The sequence below is a fragment of the Equus przewalskii genome, chromosome 31 (genome assembly GCF_037783145.1).
Source record: "Equus przewalskii isolate Varuska chromosome 31, EquPr2, whole genome shotgun sequence".
In the NCBI taxonomy this organism is placed as follows: Eukaryota; Metazoa; Chordata; class Mammalia; order Perissodactyla; family Equidae; genus Equus; species Equus przewalskii.
The window spans coordinates 24,974,183-24,990,881 of record NC_091861.1 but is presented as its reverse complement, the minus strand read 5'-3'; the positions used below and the strand labels follow the sequence as shown (position 1 = coordinate 24,990,881).

At 36.6% G+C, this 16,699-nt stretch overlaps 1 protein-coding gene across 6 annotated transcripts in view; it reads left to right on the top strand.

Moving 5' to 3' along the window:
• The first annotated feature begins 11,504 nt into the window (after positions 1 to 11,504).
• LOC103554612 (complement factor H) overlaps positions 11,505 to 16,699 on the top strand; it is a 162,718-nt gene continuing 157,523 nt past the window's right edge. For 4 of the 6 annotated variants that reach the window (XM_070602389.1, XM_070602383.1, XM_070602382.1 and 1 more), the window contains exon 1: positions 11,520 to 11,712. In XM_070602389.1, the coding sequence (XP_070458490.1) occupies positions 11,655 to 11,712 (58 nt within the window). In that variant the 5' untranslated portion in view covers positions 11,520 to 11,654. Of the gene's footprint in view, positions 11,713 to 16,699 lie in introns of all 6 variants that reach the window. The other 2 variants (XM_008525742.2, XM_070602397.1) reach the window with 2 other exon arrangements.

Genomic DNA, 16,699 nt, shown 5'->3' with positions numbered 1-16,699 from the left:
GAGAATCTAAAAATAGACCTAAAATATATAGTACAGGAATTGAACATATGAGGAAGGAAATCCACTGGCAAAAAAATGAATCGTTTGATAAATAATTGGAGCAGCATGGCAACTCTCTGGGAAAAAATAAGGTTGTGTACTTACCTGACATCATTCACAAAGATTTATATTATATACATTCATTCAAAGTTAAACCATAAATGTAGTATAAGAAACTGGCAATATTTTTTTTTAAAAAAAACAACATTGGAGTAATTCTAACTATAACGCAAATCCCAAAATCTTGAAGGAAAAGATTAATTTACTTGCAAAATCCACTGTAACAAATTTAAAAGATAAATAGCATACCAGGAAATGTATATACAACTCAAAGTCACAGACCAATGCCATTTATCTTAATATATAACAAGTCCATAAAGTCGGGGCTGGCCCAGTGGCATAGCTGTTGAGTTCACGCACTCCGCTTTGGCTGTCCGGGGTTTGCCAGTTTGGATCCCAGGCACGCATCTACACACTCTTCATCAAGCCATGCTGTGGTAGGTGTCCCACATATAAAGTAGAGGAAGATGGGCACAGATGTTAGCTCAGGGCCAGTCTTCCTCGCAAAAAGAGGAGGATTGGCGGCAGATGTTAGCTCAGGGCTAATCTTCCTCAAGAACCAAAAAAGTCCATACAAGTCCATAGGAAAAAGCCAACAGTCCAACAGAAGAAGGAGCAAAGAATATGCACAAGTACCTCACAGAAATAAAGTAAAAATGACTTTGAAATTCATGTAAAAGTCTTCAATCTCACACATAGTAAGAGAAATGTGAATTAATTTATACAGTGATTATGTTTTTACTTATCAAATTGAAACATGAACTGTTTAATAATGCTGTGTGGGTGCTATGGAAAAACATCCTCTTGTACAGTGCTATTGGGAGAGTTGATTGGCATAATTTCCATTAGAAAAACTAATCAATATTTGTATCATAAATGCACATTTCGCTTCTGGGGATTTATTCTACTTAATGTATTCACAAGTGCAAAACAACATGTACCATCCTAGACACTGCAGAAATTTTAGCAACAATAAAACATTGTAAACAACTTCATTACCCAACAAGAATGAATTTGATTTAAATTATCTGTCAATATACTAGAAAACTATACTGATCTAAAAACAAATAAGCAAGCCATTTATGCTCTGCTATGAAGCAATCTCCAATATATACTGTTAAGTGCAAAAGAAATCAGTTAAAACGTAGATGTTTGCTGTATATGTGTCTATGGAAAAATGCAAAAGGTACTGAGGACATTATTTACCCTCTTAGAGAGGGGAGCTGGGTGACTGAGGGACAGTATGGGACAGAGACATCTCACTTTACATCCTTTGAAGTTTGCACCATTTAAATATATTGACTATTTCAGAAAATATTTAAAAATTATGTTTAGTTTTGTTCTTACCTGGAATAGAAGATTCTTCCAGACTTTATGATTTTTGAAACATTTCATATACTTCCTCGCTTAGTTTGATTTTTAGACGTAATACTCTTACTATATTTACTGAAATTAGTAGATGCTAGTAACTTTTAATTGATTAAAAATTTAAGTATTTAATTATGATATCTCAATACAGATTTTACTTTTTGAAAAAGGACTTTCTTTGAATCCTTGCTCTGACACTTGCTAGGGTAGTGATCTTTGATAAGCCACTTCAACTTCAATGCTTTCTAAGCTTCAGTGTATTCTTTTATAAAGTTGAGCACTAAAAAGAAATGAAGTACTGAATCAATAACATGGATAAATCCCAAAACATTATGCTGAAAGAAAGAAGGCTTACGAAAAAGAGTGCTTGTATATTTCCACTTATATGAGGTTCTAGAACAGAAAAACGATGTGATTGGTGGCAAAATCAGAACAGTGGTTGCCTGTAAGAAGTGGAGGTGAGGACTGACTAGGAAGGAGCATGAGGGAACTTTCTGGAAGGATCAATGGTAATTGGTAGGGGTTTGTGATATACAGGTGTGTGCATTACTCAAGAACTCAAGACCTATACTTAAAAGTTGTGCATCTCTTTCTAGATTTCATATCAACAGAATAATCTATAAAAAATATTGAATTTGAGTTAATGAGGGGCCGGCCTCATGGCACAGCAGTTAAGTTCGCACATTCTGCTTCTCTGTGGCCTGGGATTCACCAGTTCGGATCCCGGGTGCGGACATGGCACCACTTGGCACGCCATGCTGTGGCAGGCATCCCACATATAAAAGTAGAGGAAGATGGGCACGTTGTTAGCTCAGGGCCAGGCTTCCTCAGCAAAAAAGAGGAGGACTGGCAGTAGTTAGCTCAGGGCTAATCTTCCTCAAAAACAACAACAACAACAACAACAGAACTTGAGTTAATGAAATATTTGCTTAAGTATGTAGGGGGCATGCACAGATAGCTGCGATTTACTGTGAAAGGCATCGAAAAAGGATGGGTGGATGGATAAATATGTGATTTTAGAAGTATAATAAAATGTTAAATGGTAGGATCCAGGTGGAGGTTATGTCTGAAAATTTTTTAATTAAAAAAAACTTTGACAATAAGCAGAGATCGTATCATATCCCTAAACTGGAAGTCACCCAAATATCCATGAGCAGTCGAATGAATAGATAATTTGTGGCATATTGACAGAATTGGAATACTATACAGAGAAAGAACTATCTTCTACAGCCCAAGATATGGATGAATCTTGCAAGCAAAACATTAACCAAAAGAAGCCAGATTAAAAAAAATACTATATGATTCCGTTATGTAGTATAAAACCAAGCTATTATAAGCCAAGATAGTGTTTAACATTGAGAGTGGGCGTGGGCTGTGACTTGGAGGGAAATTCTGGGCTGCTGGTACATGCTGCTTCTTGTTCTGGGTGCTGGTTTCATGGATGTGCTCAGTTTGTGAGACTCCATTGATCCGTGCACTTAGGATGTGTGCACTTTTCTCCTAATATGTTGTATTTTAATAAAAAGTTACAAAAGTGAAATAATAATAGCTCCCACCTCACAGTATCATTTTGTAGTTTAAGTTAAAAGCCATTAGAATGTAAACTCCATGATGGCGGTAATTTTAATGTATTTTTTCACTGTTATGTAACCAAGAGCAGACATGACCGGGTACATGGTGAACACACACAACATTTCTCATGAATGAATCATACACAGCGCAGTGCCCATCTCACCACCTGCCACAGAATGCACTCTTTAAACGTCGGACTCACTTATCAATAACATTATCCTCTCATTGCTTGATGCAGTTAAGGTCATTTTTCTCTTTAAGCAGCGCGATCTAGACAACACCTTATTTTGCTATCAGGTATTCATGACCTCATGTTCCCAAGTTCATCTCTTCGTTTAATCAGTGGTAGTAAAGAAATCAAAGGCCACAAATGAACTTTACTCAATGGACTTACAAGTGGGTATTGCTGTTGAAAATTTACCCTGATTTTCATGCGGTCTGAGTTAATTATTTATGCTGCTTGTTATTGTGACTTCCATTGGTTATCATGTTCTTATTGAACTCCAGCATGAAAAGTATTATAAATGAACATAGCTGTGTTATTTTAGTGTAATTCAAAAATATTTTAAATGAAATATAAGGTCTGTTACAAAGGGACTTAAACAAATGTGATAAGTAATTAACTTTTTCTTCCAGAGGGACATTGTGTACTTAATGAGGAGTCCCTGCTGCTTTAGAATTGTTGAAATCTTTATTCAGCACACCACTGAAGATGAGGTCGAAAGCTTAGTGTTTATCATCTTATTAATCATCTCAGGAGAACTCTATGCAGAAGGCATGTATTAATTCTTAATGCTCTCTAAAAAACATAAAGGGAAATTCCAACATGCATTTAACTTGAGTTTTTAATATGCTCTTTCGTTTTGGCATGTCAATTTTATGTAAAACATAATTCTTGTAAATATAATTTGTTATAATATTTAAACAGACTTTTCCCTTTGGGTGAAACTAGTAAACTATTCTTACAGTAACATATCTTAGAAAAACCAAACCAGATAAAAAACCCTTTGTATCGATAGGTTTGGGGGGATAAAAGAGCAGGATCTAAATACTCTAAAGGGCTTTCAGGCTAACAGTACTGCCATTTAGATGTTCTGTGTTAACCCTAATTCTCGTTTCACGCTAGAATCTACTCCTAACACTGACAAAGCTTGTACACTTTTAATTCTCTGTTCATGGAGTGAGCTTAATGGGAAATTTGAAAAAGAAATAACCGTAAATCATCAGCAAGATTTTTGACTCTCAACACTTTGATTTTTATCGTAGTGATTTATTCATTGGCTGAAGTCATTCCCTCATCTATTTAAGGATATTCATTATGCAAATTTTAATTTCTCAGTTGATCTGTTCCACTAACTGTGCTCCATGTGGTATTGATTGTCCAGATCATGGCCTTTCTTGCCTTTTGGTTGAGCTCCTCACATTTCCAATTTTTTTTTTCTCATGAATCCTGTTCCCCAAGATATATCAGCTAGCTTGACAGGTAATGCCTCTCCTGGTGAAGGAGGGACATGCCCCAGGACAGAGAGTCCTTGAAGCCACAAGCTAGGATTGGCCACTCGTTTGCTGCCCCTCCCTGAGGAGCAGCCGTACCTCTCAGGGACACTTCTTGTATACTCACCACCACACTGCTGTTTTCGAAGAGTCTTGTCATTGTAAACCCCTGGTGGTATTGTCACCAGCTAACTGCCCTGAGTTGCTTAAAGAGTTACTTAGGCTTAAAGAGAGACTTAAAGGGTTGCTTTCTGCTTAAGTTGCTTAAAGAGCTGCTTAACAAATGCCCTCAGCATTCAGTAGTTCCTCAAAGTTGTTTTTCAGAAAGATGAACAGCTACCCACCAATTGAACCAGCTCAGACCAGTTTAAACCACACTGCAGGAATGGCCTGTGCGGAAGAATGGAAAAGTGTACAAAAGTAACCTTTGCTTCATTATAATACTAGACACACTGCCTTGGGAGAAGCTAAAGTCCTATTAACGTAACATGTGATGTGTATGGATGCATGTATCTGAACTGCACACGTCAGCCTGTGTCTGCTACATGGAATAGCAAAACTCCCCTCTTGCATATTCATTCCCTATGCAAAATAAAAGGCACCCACTCTCTTTGTTTGGGGAGCCATAGCTTTGTGAAATTATTCCTTATGGTCTCCATTTTGTTTGCAGCATGCTGAAAATAAAATTATGCTTTGTGTGACAACTACTTGTGGTGCAGTTTAATTAAACAGGCAAGGAATGGGTTCACTTTGGTCCTGTAACAGTATGGGTAAGGAGAATGGTGAGAATGCTTTATATCGCTTTTGGAGCCAGTTTATTACTGTTCTTAAAGGAAGTTGTAAAAGTGATACCGGCCCTGATATCAGTTCCCCCACATTAAACCCAGCATATATGAGGTTAAAACCAAAACACTCATTCCCTGCTTACTCTCTGGCTTCCTGGCTCCAGAATCCACTATCCTCTATGGAGACAGACACTGTCAAGGACAAGTACCTGGATTATCTCCTCCCCACAAAGAGATACAGGCTGGTGGGAAAGCTGCTGACCAGCAAGGTGACGGGCTCCCTCCTCTCTGCAAGTGTCTCAAGGCCAAAGACAGGCTGGTGGGAAAGCTCCAACCAGCAAGGCCATATGCTCCCTCTCCCCTACCTAAAACTCCAAATAAAAATCCCTTCTTTTTAGCTTTTCGAGGAGTTTGGGATTTCAGCCTTAGCTGCCCTCTCTCCTTGCTTAGCGCTGTGCAATAATAAAATTCCTACTTTCTTCCACTACCCCCGGTGTCAGAGATTGGCTTGCTGCCCAACCTGTAAGCAAACTCACTTCAGGTTCCATATCAATTTGGCACCCTAGATGGGACAATGTCCCAGGTGGACATCTCGCCTGTGGCACACCAGCCTCTGGCTAAAGGCCTCTCTTGGAAGCTGTCCTGCAGCTGCCTGAGCCCCTTGTCTCAGGGACAGCCTCAAGCAACTGGCTGCTAACCAGATGTCGTTGGCCCACAGCGCTTTTGCTTTGGTGGTGGAAGAAACCAGGTTTAGGACTTAGGAAGACGTCTCTTGTAAGTGGCTGGTAGTTTTTGTCTTTGTCTTTGTGTTAACCTTTTCCAACAGGACTCGCCAGAAATAACGGATACCTTGGCAGCCCTCAGGGCTCTGTTTGTTTTGAAGTCACGAGGCTCCGACCACATTTTGGTTAGTCCCCCTGGTGTGCACAACCAAGGTCCCTTGTCCTTGCTCATTTGGGAAGATCTGTGGGGCCGATCTTCATTTGTTGGGCGCCTGCAGAGTATAGGACATGGACTAAGCTGAGACTGGAAGCACTTTGGTTTTGGTTTTGGTCTTTGTTTTGGCTTCCGTTTGTGGCTGAGGGTTTTTGGGAAAGTGCGCTTGTTTGGTGTTTGCTGTTGTCTGTCTGTCTTTCCTTTTAAAAGTGTTAACATGGGAGGTGCTGCATCTATTCCACCTAAGAGCCACTTGGGAAAAACTTTGGCTGATGGTCGACCTATAGCTATAAGCCAATGTCTAAAGAGGGATGATTTTCTTTTGTAACACCATGTGGCCACAATATTCTTTAGACTCCGGAGGAAAAAAAAGGCCAAACAATGGATCCTTAAGTTGGGAAACTTTTTAGAGAGCTCTTATGATAAACAGCTGTTTTACTGGTACCTATGAAAAGACCAAATTAAAAGGAAACTATAATGACTAGTCTTAAGAACTTAATCAAACTTGGGGTCTCGGCTTCTCGTAGTCCTACAGATGCTAATGAAAATGTCAAGTTAACGCAGAGAAATCAGAAAGGGAAGAGTCACAGGACTCACCCCAATGGGATAAAAATCTTTAGCTAGTTATTGAAAGAAAAATAGGGTAAATGGAACAGGTGTAAATAAGGTTAAAACAAACGTTTTAATAAAACACTGCCTAAGGTTGAATGGGCTAAAGGAACCCCCCCCTCCCCGCCATTGGCTCTCCAACATTAAAGGACATCAGACAAACCTGTTCTATTTACCCTAGTATGAAAAATTTAAAAGGTCAGGAGGCAGAAATCAGAGTGAGAAACCTGACCAACAATGGTTTGAGGCAACAGTTAGGCTACTAAGGTTAATAAGACTATAAAGATTAAAGTGTTTAAGCTAATATTATATGAAGAGGTTATGTCAACTTTCCCTGGATATCTGCTTTGGGAATAAATGTTATGTCTAACTGGGAATGCTTCCCCTACACAATATTGTAATTAAAAAACTTGTTAGTGGAATTCTAATGTAAGTTATAATTAAAAGTATGAGTTAGTAAAACTAAGATAAAGTTTTGTAAAAATTGATATACTTAAATGGACCAATTTCAGTTCACCCAAACTGATGTATACAATTGGAAAAGCCAGCTGCAACAATGGGGAGCCTGTCTTAATCTTTTGAGGCTTCTAAATAAAATTAGAAATACTTTACCACCAGTTTAAGAAAACATAATTAAACATGCCAGCAGCCGAACCCAAATCTGCTGCTTTTGTCTACTCTCTTGCTGAGCTTCCCAGCAAGCTTCAACTCCCCCAAAATTCCTGATCTAAAATTGAACAAGTAAAAATAAGTAAACTTTTAAGATAATTTGAAATTGTAATGTCCATTCTGGAGAACCTGTTTCGGAAGAGGTTTCAAAATCTCTCATAATGGAATGCAGTTTTTAATGAATATGCAAAAACTTCTAAGAGACAAAGTTATTTAACATGATATAAAATGGTCTTTGGCAAATAAGAACCTGTTTAAGTGTCCTGGGTTTGATTTAAAATAGACATCTTCTCAGATTTATTTGCATTGGATATGGTGCAAACATACAGCCTGGTTTTGCTGGTCAAATGAGCTCATGTCACCTCTGTTAGAAAATTTATCAGCAAAACTAATAACTCAGTATAATAGCTAATTTTGCTTAATGTTTCATGGGGTTTTTGTAGACGATCTAAATAAAATTGTTACGAACAGGTAAACTAAACAAATGTAAAAAGATAAAAGTTTTTGGAAAAATTTTTGAGCAATAATTCTATGTATTATGATGTATATACTTAAAACAACTGAAGATGATAGTTAACTGCTGTAATGTCACATGAAGTTTTTAAGAGAAATTCTTAAAACTGGGTAAGAGTTTTAAGTACAATAATTATGTTTTATAGTCTGCATACTTAAGAAACAGCTTCCAAAAATCTTTTTGAAAACAAACTTTATAGCTTTACTAACTTAAGTTAAATAATAACAGTTTATTGGGTATCCAGGTCATTTCCACATAAGATAAAATATTAAAAGTTAACTACTAAGCATATATTTATCTGCCTTTGGTTTCTTATATCAAAGAAACTGAAAAGTGCTTAGCTTTATTGATAAACATGTTTTATGTACACTGAGAAATTTTCTATGAAAAAACATATTTCTAAAATGTCTGTTTACAAGGAAAGTAAAATATATGTTTTCAGTAAAAAGATATAAAGAATGGAAATATTTTTGTTTCTTGAGTTAAGAAAAATAAATTTGTCCTAAAGTACTGGGACAAATTCTAAATGTAAAGAAAGTAACCAAAGGTTTGTAAAAGTAAAGCCCTAAAGAGTTTTAGGTATAGTCAACTTGGCTAAGATTAAAGTAAATCCAATTAAGTAGAGAAGTTTTGATGTTAAAAGTAAACTGGTGTAAAATTAAAACTTGGTCTCCTCTTTTTTAAAAGGATAATTTTCCTAAACTTTTGATATGCTCTTGATAAAAAGATTATTAAAGGGTTTTTAAAAAACTGTTTTAGCTCTGTTTCCCCTTGATTGTTTCTGTTGTCACTTTGAATAGATACCTGAACACGGTTTTGCAGTGACCCTGGTTTCCTATCTGAACAAATGTTTTAAAGCTTTTAATATTTTTGACAAGCTTTCCCCCCTCAAAAAAAACATATTCAAGTCCCGAATAAAAGCTTTCTTTTGACCTAGAGGAGGAGGGAAGTTTTCTCTGGGGATTTTCAGAGGGCCCCTGGACTTCTCAAAGAAATTTTCTCTCTTTCCATAAGAAAAATGCTAAACTAATAAGGGTTAGTTTGTATGTTAAATTACATGAAAAACGTTGTCAAATAAGTGATGATAAACTTTCTTAAATGGTATTATGTAAATGAGTGTTATTGATATAAGTATTTAAAAAATCATCTAAAACTCTGATCTGTTCTGATTGTCAGCCATAATTCTGGTTATTATCTTAAAACATTGTACATCGCAGAGATGGTCAAATGCCTTTGTCAGTTACCAGTTTTGAATGTTTTGTTATTTGCAAACAGTTGCTGTTTTACTTTGATGTTTGTGCAAATATATTTCATCTTCAGAGAAATTCATGGAAAAGGCTCTTATGCTTACTCTAGAATACAGCTTCTGATAAACGTTCAGATCGTAAAACTAAACTGGGTGAAAATTACAGAACTCTAACAGAGAAACTGATGACTTCACAAACTGCTGATAGAAGATTAAGATCAAGAACCAATTACACAAGACAGAATAAACTGATAGGGATGATTATAATTTTTATAACTTTTTGATTGAGATATTGTTGATTTTTGATGTTTTGTTTTTTCTAAATTTAAGAAAACCTTTTTCTCTATTCTATTAAGGAACTATGACTTATAGTAATTTGTAAACAAAATTGAAACATTTATCTTTTTCTCCCTATCTGAGCCCTCCAAAATGTAAAAACTCCTGATGAGTAAGTATTCTTATTCTTGTGGCAATATGGTTATTTGCATAAGTCCAATAAGCCTCTGTTCTTCTTATAACAGGACACAATTGGAAACACTGGTTATATTACCAAAGCTTTGAGTGGAACGTCATATTTGAAAAAAAACATAAGGGCTTGGGTATAACAAAACAGCTTTTGAGGAATGAAAGTTGACATTCTGGAATAAAGCCACTTGAAAATATTGGCCTGGTACCTTGCTTATGGGTTCAGTGACCTGGTAAAGTTGAGCAAAGAATGTCACTCCCTCTGGCAGACATAAGGAGCCTCAATATTTTGGGGAACCTCACAAAGAGAGGGATTCACCCAAATCTGTAGGTACTGCAGGAAAAGTCTAATGACAGGTCCTTTGCTTGGCTTTCCTTGAGAGGCCTTTAAAGTTCAACCTGAGATTCCTTATAAGTTTCCAGCAAAGCAGATTTAAAAGAGCTTATATGATCAATTACTAGTCTTGCTGTACTCATGTAAATAATTATACCAAATTTATTAAAACTAGAGTTATTTTGCAAACCAATTAGCCTTAATTTAGCTATGTCTAGTGAAATTGAGGGTGATTTTAGAGAAACAAATTATGTTTCAATAGAAACTGTAATACACATTTGTGGATATTGGATTTTGGTTTTATCATTTGTCTTTAAGATTTTTGTTACATCTGTTAACTGGACTGGATCCTGACTTCTTTTAGTCTCCTGAAATATCTGGCTACAAACCTCCAAACTAACATTTTCAGGGGTTTTTTTCCCCATCATTTTCATTTGGAGACATTGAAACTATATCTGCCCTTTTTCTTGAAGCTTTGCAAATTGAAGCTAAAGAACTTGATATAAACTTAAGAAAGATTCATGTCTACTGCTGTATAAGCCACTCAAAAAGCTACCTGAGTGCCCAGTGATGCCGTCAGAGACATTTCAAACTGCAAAAGATGTTTCAACCCTGACTTTGAGGAATCTTGATTGGCTGCCCCCTGGGCTCAAAAGCTAGTTTATAATTTGCTCCAACAATTAACCTTGTTTTTCTCTTTTTGTTTCTCTAGAAAAACTTCTTATTAAATACCTGGTTACTTACTTACATGATACACCCCTAACTCTGGGAGCCCACCTGCATCACTGCCTTATTAAAAGACTGGTTCAATGAGATGAAAGAACCTACACCCCATTTCAGCAGGAAGTAGCTAGATCAGTCACCATCCCAAATCCCTCAAGATTGAGGGATGGACATAAAATAGGGGGGAATTGATACCGACCCTGATATCAGTTCCCCCACATTAAACCCAGCATATATGGGGTTAAAACCAAAACACTCATTCTCTGCTTACTCTCTGGCTTCCTGGCTCCAAAATCTACTATCCTCCATGGAGACAGACGCTGCCAAGGGCAAGCACCTAGATTCACTATCTCCTCCCCACAAAGAGATACAAGCTGGTGGGAAAGCTCCAACCAGCAAGACCGTATGCTCCCTCTCCCCTACATAAAACCACAAATAAAAACCCTTGCTTTTAGCTTTTGGGGAGTTTGGCATTTCAGCCTTAGCTGCCCTCTCTCCTTGCTCACCGCTGTGCAAAAATAAAATTCCTACTTTCTTCCAGTACCCCTGGTGTCAGAGATTGGCTTGCTGCACAACGGATAAGCGAACTCACTTCAGGTTCAGTATCAAAAGTACATATCAGGGAATGAATTCAAGAAATTATTGTGAAACAACAGGAATTGAACAATTTTTCAAAGCTCTTTGAACTTTGATATTTACTAACTGACCTCAATTTACTTGCTTCATGGGAGTGCACTTAAATTTGGAGTCACACTTGATAACTTCTGATGACGCAGATTTAAAACCCCAAACATCACAACTGGAATATTTAGTATTAACATACTGTTGGGAATATCTAACATGCTGTTACTAATCAATGTCATTCTCACCTTCTGGGTTTCCTGTGCTCAGGGAGAAGGTAAGTTGAAAACAACGGTGAACTCTCAGCTTCCGTCTTAAATGTAACTCCATGTCTTATTGACTTTTGTGTCTCTTTTTTTAAATGAGTCAGCTAGTAGGAATAATCTGTATTTTAACATCATAATAGAGAATAACTTTACAGAAAAATTATCTCATATTCATCTGAGGGGAAAACAAATTATGTTTTCTCTGTTTCCTGAGTTCCACAGATTATCCACATTAGGAAATATATCACAAGAAAAGCTAGAATCTCACTTCAAAATGTATGGTGATTTCTTATTTTTAATACAAGGGTAACTTTGAGAGCAATGGATTTCTTTATAATCTTTCATATGTTGATGGCTTTATGGATTCGTATGTGAAAACTCATTAAATCAGTCATTTCAAATATATGCAGTTTATTATATTTCAATTATACTTTAATAAAGCTCTCAGAGTCTTCCCCTGGTCCTGGATGGCAGTCCTTAAGTGGAGGGAATGAAGATTTCTCTTACCCTGTTCCACTTCTTCCAAGGGGGCTCCAGTCTCTCTGCCCTCCATTGTATGGCTGTGTGGGTCTTTCCAACATTTTTTGTGTTGTGTTTAGATGTCCTTTCTCGGATTATGGCTTTTTGTTGTTGTTGTATATTGGAGGGGAAAGATTTCTGTGAGAACTCACTCTGCCATGATGCTGACATCATTCCTCTGAAAGAAAACAAAATTTGTGTCTTTATATAATTGTGTCTTGGACACAGTCCTTTAATATATAACAAATAGTTTGGAATTTAATCTCCATTTAGAAATTTCCTGAGAGATGCTTGAAATTTTAAATGGATATTCTATATCTCTGAAGATAACTTATAAAGAAGATGAATGATTTCAATATAAACGTAATAACTACCATGAAGACAATACATCTTAAAATTTTATGTATACAAGGGCCATTTTGAGATCAATAGGTATGAATCTGTCAGTCTGAAGATAGACATAAACAGGAGCAGAAAAATTCAAAGGTCATTAAGTAGATGGTGCCAGGCAAAAAGCAAGTTTAGATGAAAGCCAGGACTGTAAGAGTCTTCCTAATTCCCAGGTATATACACATATCAACAAGTAGATTGGTCTTCTAGAGCCAGCATTTACATTTAAAAAGTAATTTATATTAATATCATATGAAGAAACCCTCAGTTGACAATGGAATAAGTGGAAGAAAATGGAGATTTCAGTAGCCTAATATGAATCAACAGTGATGATGGCACTGAAAGAAACCAACTCTTTTAGGCTTTAAAATGGAAGGACGTTCTACAGAGCCAAAGAGTTCTTCTCAACCGTGTTCTATGCTCACCAAAATTTATGTCTGGAATATCATATTCTACTTAACTACTTCATTTTAAACAGGTGGTGTCAAACTCTTCTGGCCTGGAAGAGAGAATGTAGATAGTTGAGGAGTTTAAGAAATCATATCATAGGAAGAATAGCAAGAAGATATATCTATAGCCAAGTAAGAACTATGTTGAGATATTTGCAGACATTTATGAAAGTGGGGGAGTTAGTTTTTGATAAAGGCTGCTGCAGTGAGTGAAACAAGTGACCATGTATCATACATGAAATCAGAGGTCATGGGACCTTCTAAAAGGGTGACTTTAACTGATACTGTCATATTGTGGGGGGAGAAGAGAGCTAACCTCTCAAGAACCCTCTACTTTAAATCATAGGATTCTTAATTCCACATATAAATTTTGTTTTACTGTTCCTCTTTTACAAAAACTAGACAGTTTTTGAGTAGATTCTATTTTTTCAAAAAATGTTTTGATTGAGTTCATAAGCAGCTTCTTGGAAATTACACCCTCCTACACAACAGAGGGACCTCCACTTTCAGGCACTGTGAGGAAAATATTTTAACAAGAGGTTAACAAACACAATACAGTGATAACCCACATTAAATCCATTTTGGGCTCATGGTATGTTGAGTATGGCTGTTTGTCTACATGTCATCCTTGGGTCCTAAGCAAAGGAAGTGGGTGCACAAGTCCTCTGGCATTAACCTCTGCCATATGTTTTACTTCCAGAGCCTCTCTTAAATAATTGATTAGTTTATCTATCCAACCATCAAAATATAACTTATAAAAAACTTCTTTTATGTCAGGCCCTTTGTCTTGTATTGAGCATAAACAGCAGAATGAACCGTCATTGCAGGTTTCAATTAATTCAAAGTAAGACTTCAAGAATTTAATTTTACTTGGAAATAGGACTCAGGACAGCATGACTGTATCATGGGAATCATATAATTATTTATTTTCTAGGTCACTTAGCTATCTACTTAAAACTCTTGCTTAGCACATATTTGTTTTAACAATGGGAAATCTCTGTTTTTCTTATATGTGTTACTACAATGCCTAGGCTTACTTCTCTTGAACTTTGACTTATTTACACACTCACAGACTCACACATGCACCAAAGTTTCCAAATTTATAGAACATCTTCCTTTTAGAATTTCTATTTCATTTTCTCAGTCATAATGTAGAAATTCAAGACTGTGTGCTTGAGGGTCCTGCTTTCTTTGGGCAGAGAGATGTCAGAATTGGGATGCACTGGGATTGGACACTTTCTTTCACAAGATAGTTTACTGAAGATCACTATAAATACAGAGAGGTTCACCCCAAATTAAATAAGCATGGACTGTCTCGTACAACATGCTTCATCCTGTTGAAATGTGTTTTACATTAACTAGATGTAGGGACGTCTCTTATTAAAAGGAACTCCACTCTCTGTGCCTCAGCTAATACATCACAAATTCCTCTTATTTTCCTGGTACAATGGAAGGATCTACCTGCTGGTATGTGATGAATTTCAAATCTATATATCTTGTGTTCTCCAAATCTTTAAAGAACTTAGAGCTAAATAACAAAAGAAAATTTACATAAAATAATCTACAATAAAATACGTAAATTTTCTTCCATCAGGTCTATGATTTGTATGTGTCAAGGGTTTTATTTGAGGATGATTTGTCAAAACTCTGTTCTCTGAATCCCATAAGGAACAGTCTCTGACAATAAGTGATTTACAGGAATAACTAAAAATACCAAGACCTGCCCCCTTTGATCCAAATCCATCCGTTTCCTGTACAGACCAAATTTTCTACTGATTCACAACATAGAGTGCTAACTTTGAATTATTCTTATTTCAAATGCTTCATGATTGTTTCCAACAATAGAAAAAATGTTGCCCCACACATTTGGACAGTGTCAAAGATTTCTATTTTGAATAGAACCAACTGTCCTATCAATATTTTAATACCATCTTTTATCTTAATGGAGATTATGAGAGTATAGAATTAAAATTTACCCAGGGATTTATGTCCACTGCTTGCAAATAATCACCAGAGTTCTTCTACTCTTAATTAATTTAACGGAAGTCTCTCAATATTATTTTTCTGGTCTCTTAGCAAAACTGATGTTTTCTAGATCTCATAGCTTTTGACTTCAAACATTGGTTTTAAGTTCAGTCATAGTATGAGGTAAAAACTAAGGTATGTAAACTGGACTGCAATGGGTATATGAAAGTATGACAGGTACAGCAGAATGAAGTGAGGGAGAAACAACAACACAAAATAAATGAACACATTTAAGGCTCATTTGAGGTTAGTGTCGATTAACATCAAACACTGAACATGTATTTTACTTAAAATTTGTGTGTAGGTAGTCATATATTATTTCTAATATAACCATTGCTAATATAAGTATATTATCATGTTAGCAATAGAGGTATATTAAAGCTTGTTCTGGCAGAATGGTGTATAAATTGAAGACCAATTAAGAGACTATTGCAATACGTCTAGGACCTGAACATACACAGTGGAAGTACAGTATGGAGAAGATGAGATATATAAGCCATAATTACAACTTTCTAGAATATGGTGTTTGACTGAATATCAGAGCTATGGGGAGGAAGGAGTGTAGGGTAAATTTCCAGGCTTCTGTCGTGGGGTTCTTGTGTTACAAATTAAAATGTTGAACACAGGAGGAAAAGCATCTATACAGGGGTGGAGGATGATTTAGTCTGACATAAATAAGTTGAATATGACTTTGAATTGTATACACGGACCTGTCCAGTGTGAAGCTTCAGTTGGACAGCTGGATTTGGATCACACTGAAGAGGTGATTAGCATAACAGTGATAGCTTTTCATCATGTGGCTTGAATCACACAGAGAATGTGAAGAGGAAAACAACAGAATCCAGAACAAATACTCATGGAGAACCACCTGTAAAGCCTAGATATCCAATCAGACAACAGCTAGAGGGTCTCCGGGGAAGATATTTCTGAAATGGTGTTAAGAACCGATATGAAGATCTAGAGGAGAGTCATTCAAGAAACCAGGAATATGAAGTGCAGGTGATGGGAATAAGCGTGGCCTGTGTGAAGACAGGACAGAGGGCTATCACGTGGGAAGTACAGAGAGTGAGCAGGAGCGTTGTAGGAGATGAGACCTGGAAGCAGGCAGGTCCTGAAAATTAAGTAGAGCAGAAGAGGAGCAGCTAGAAGTGAAACAAGTGAAATAAAATATGGCTGTTCAGACAAAGGTACGGATACCATAGGAATATAAGGCACTGGTGAACTTCAAGAATCAGTGACCAACAGTGTCAAATAGCACAGAATCTTTTTATCTCTTCAGTTCAACAAATATTTAAGGAGCCCCTAATATATACCAGCCACTGTGATATGTGGACTACAGAGAGTTTTGGATTTGGAAATTGGAGGACAACGGTGACATTTGTCAGAGCAGTGCCAGCACAATTTAGATGTCAGAATTCAGATAGTAGTGGGTTGAAGAGTAAAAGGGAGGTGGGAAAGTGGAGACAGTAATTGTAAGATGGTGTTTTAAGGATGTGGGCTGTGAAGGAGAGGAGAAATGTAGTACATTAGCTGAACTTGGACCCAGGGTTCTGAGAGGGAGTTTAAAATTGGAGAAGATTGGGTATCCACTTAAGATAGAGTGGTTGACAAAATG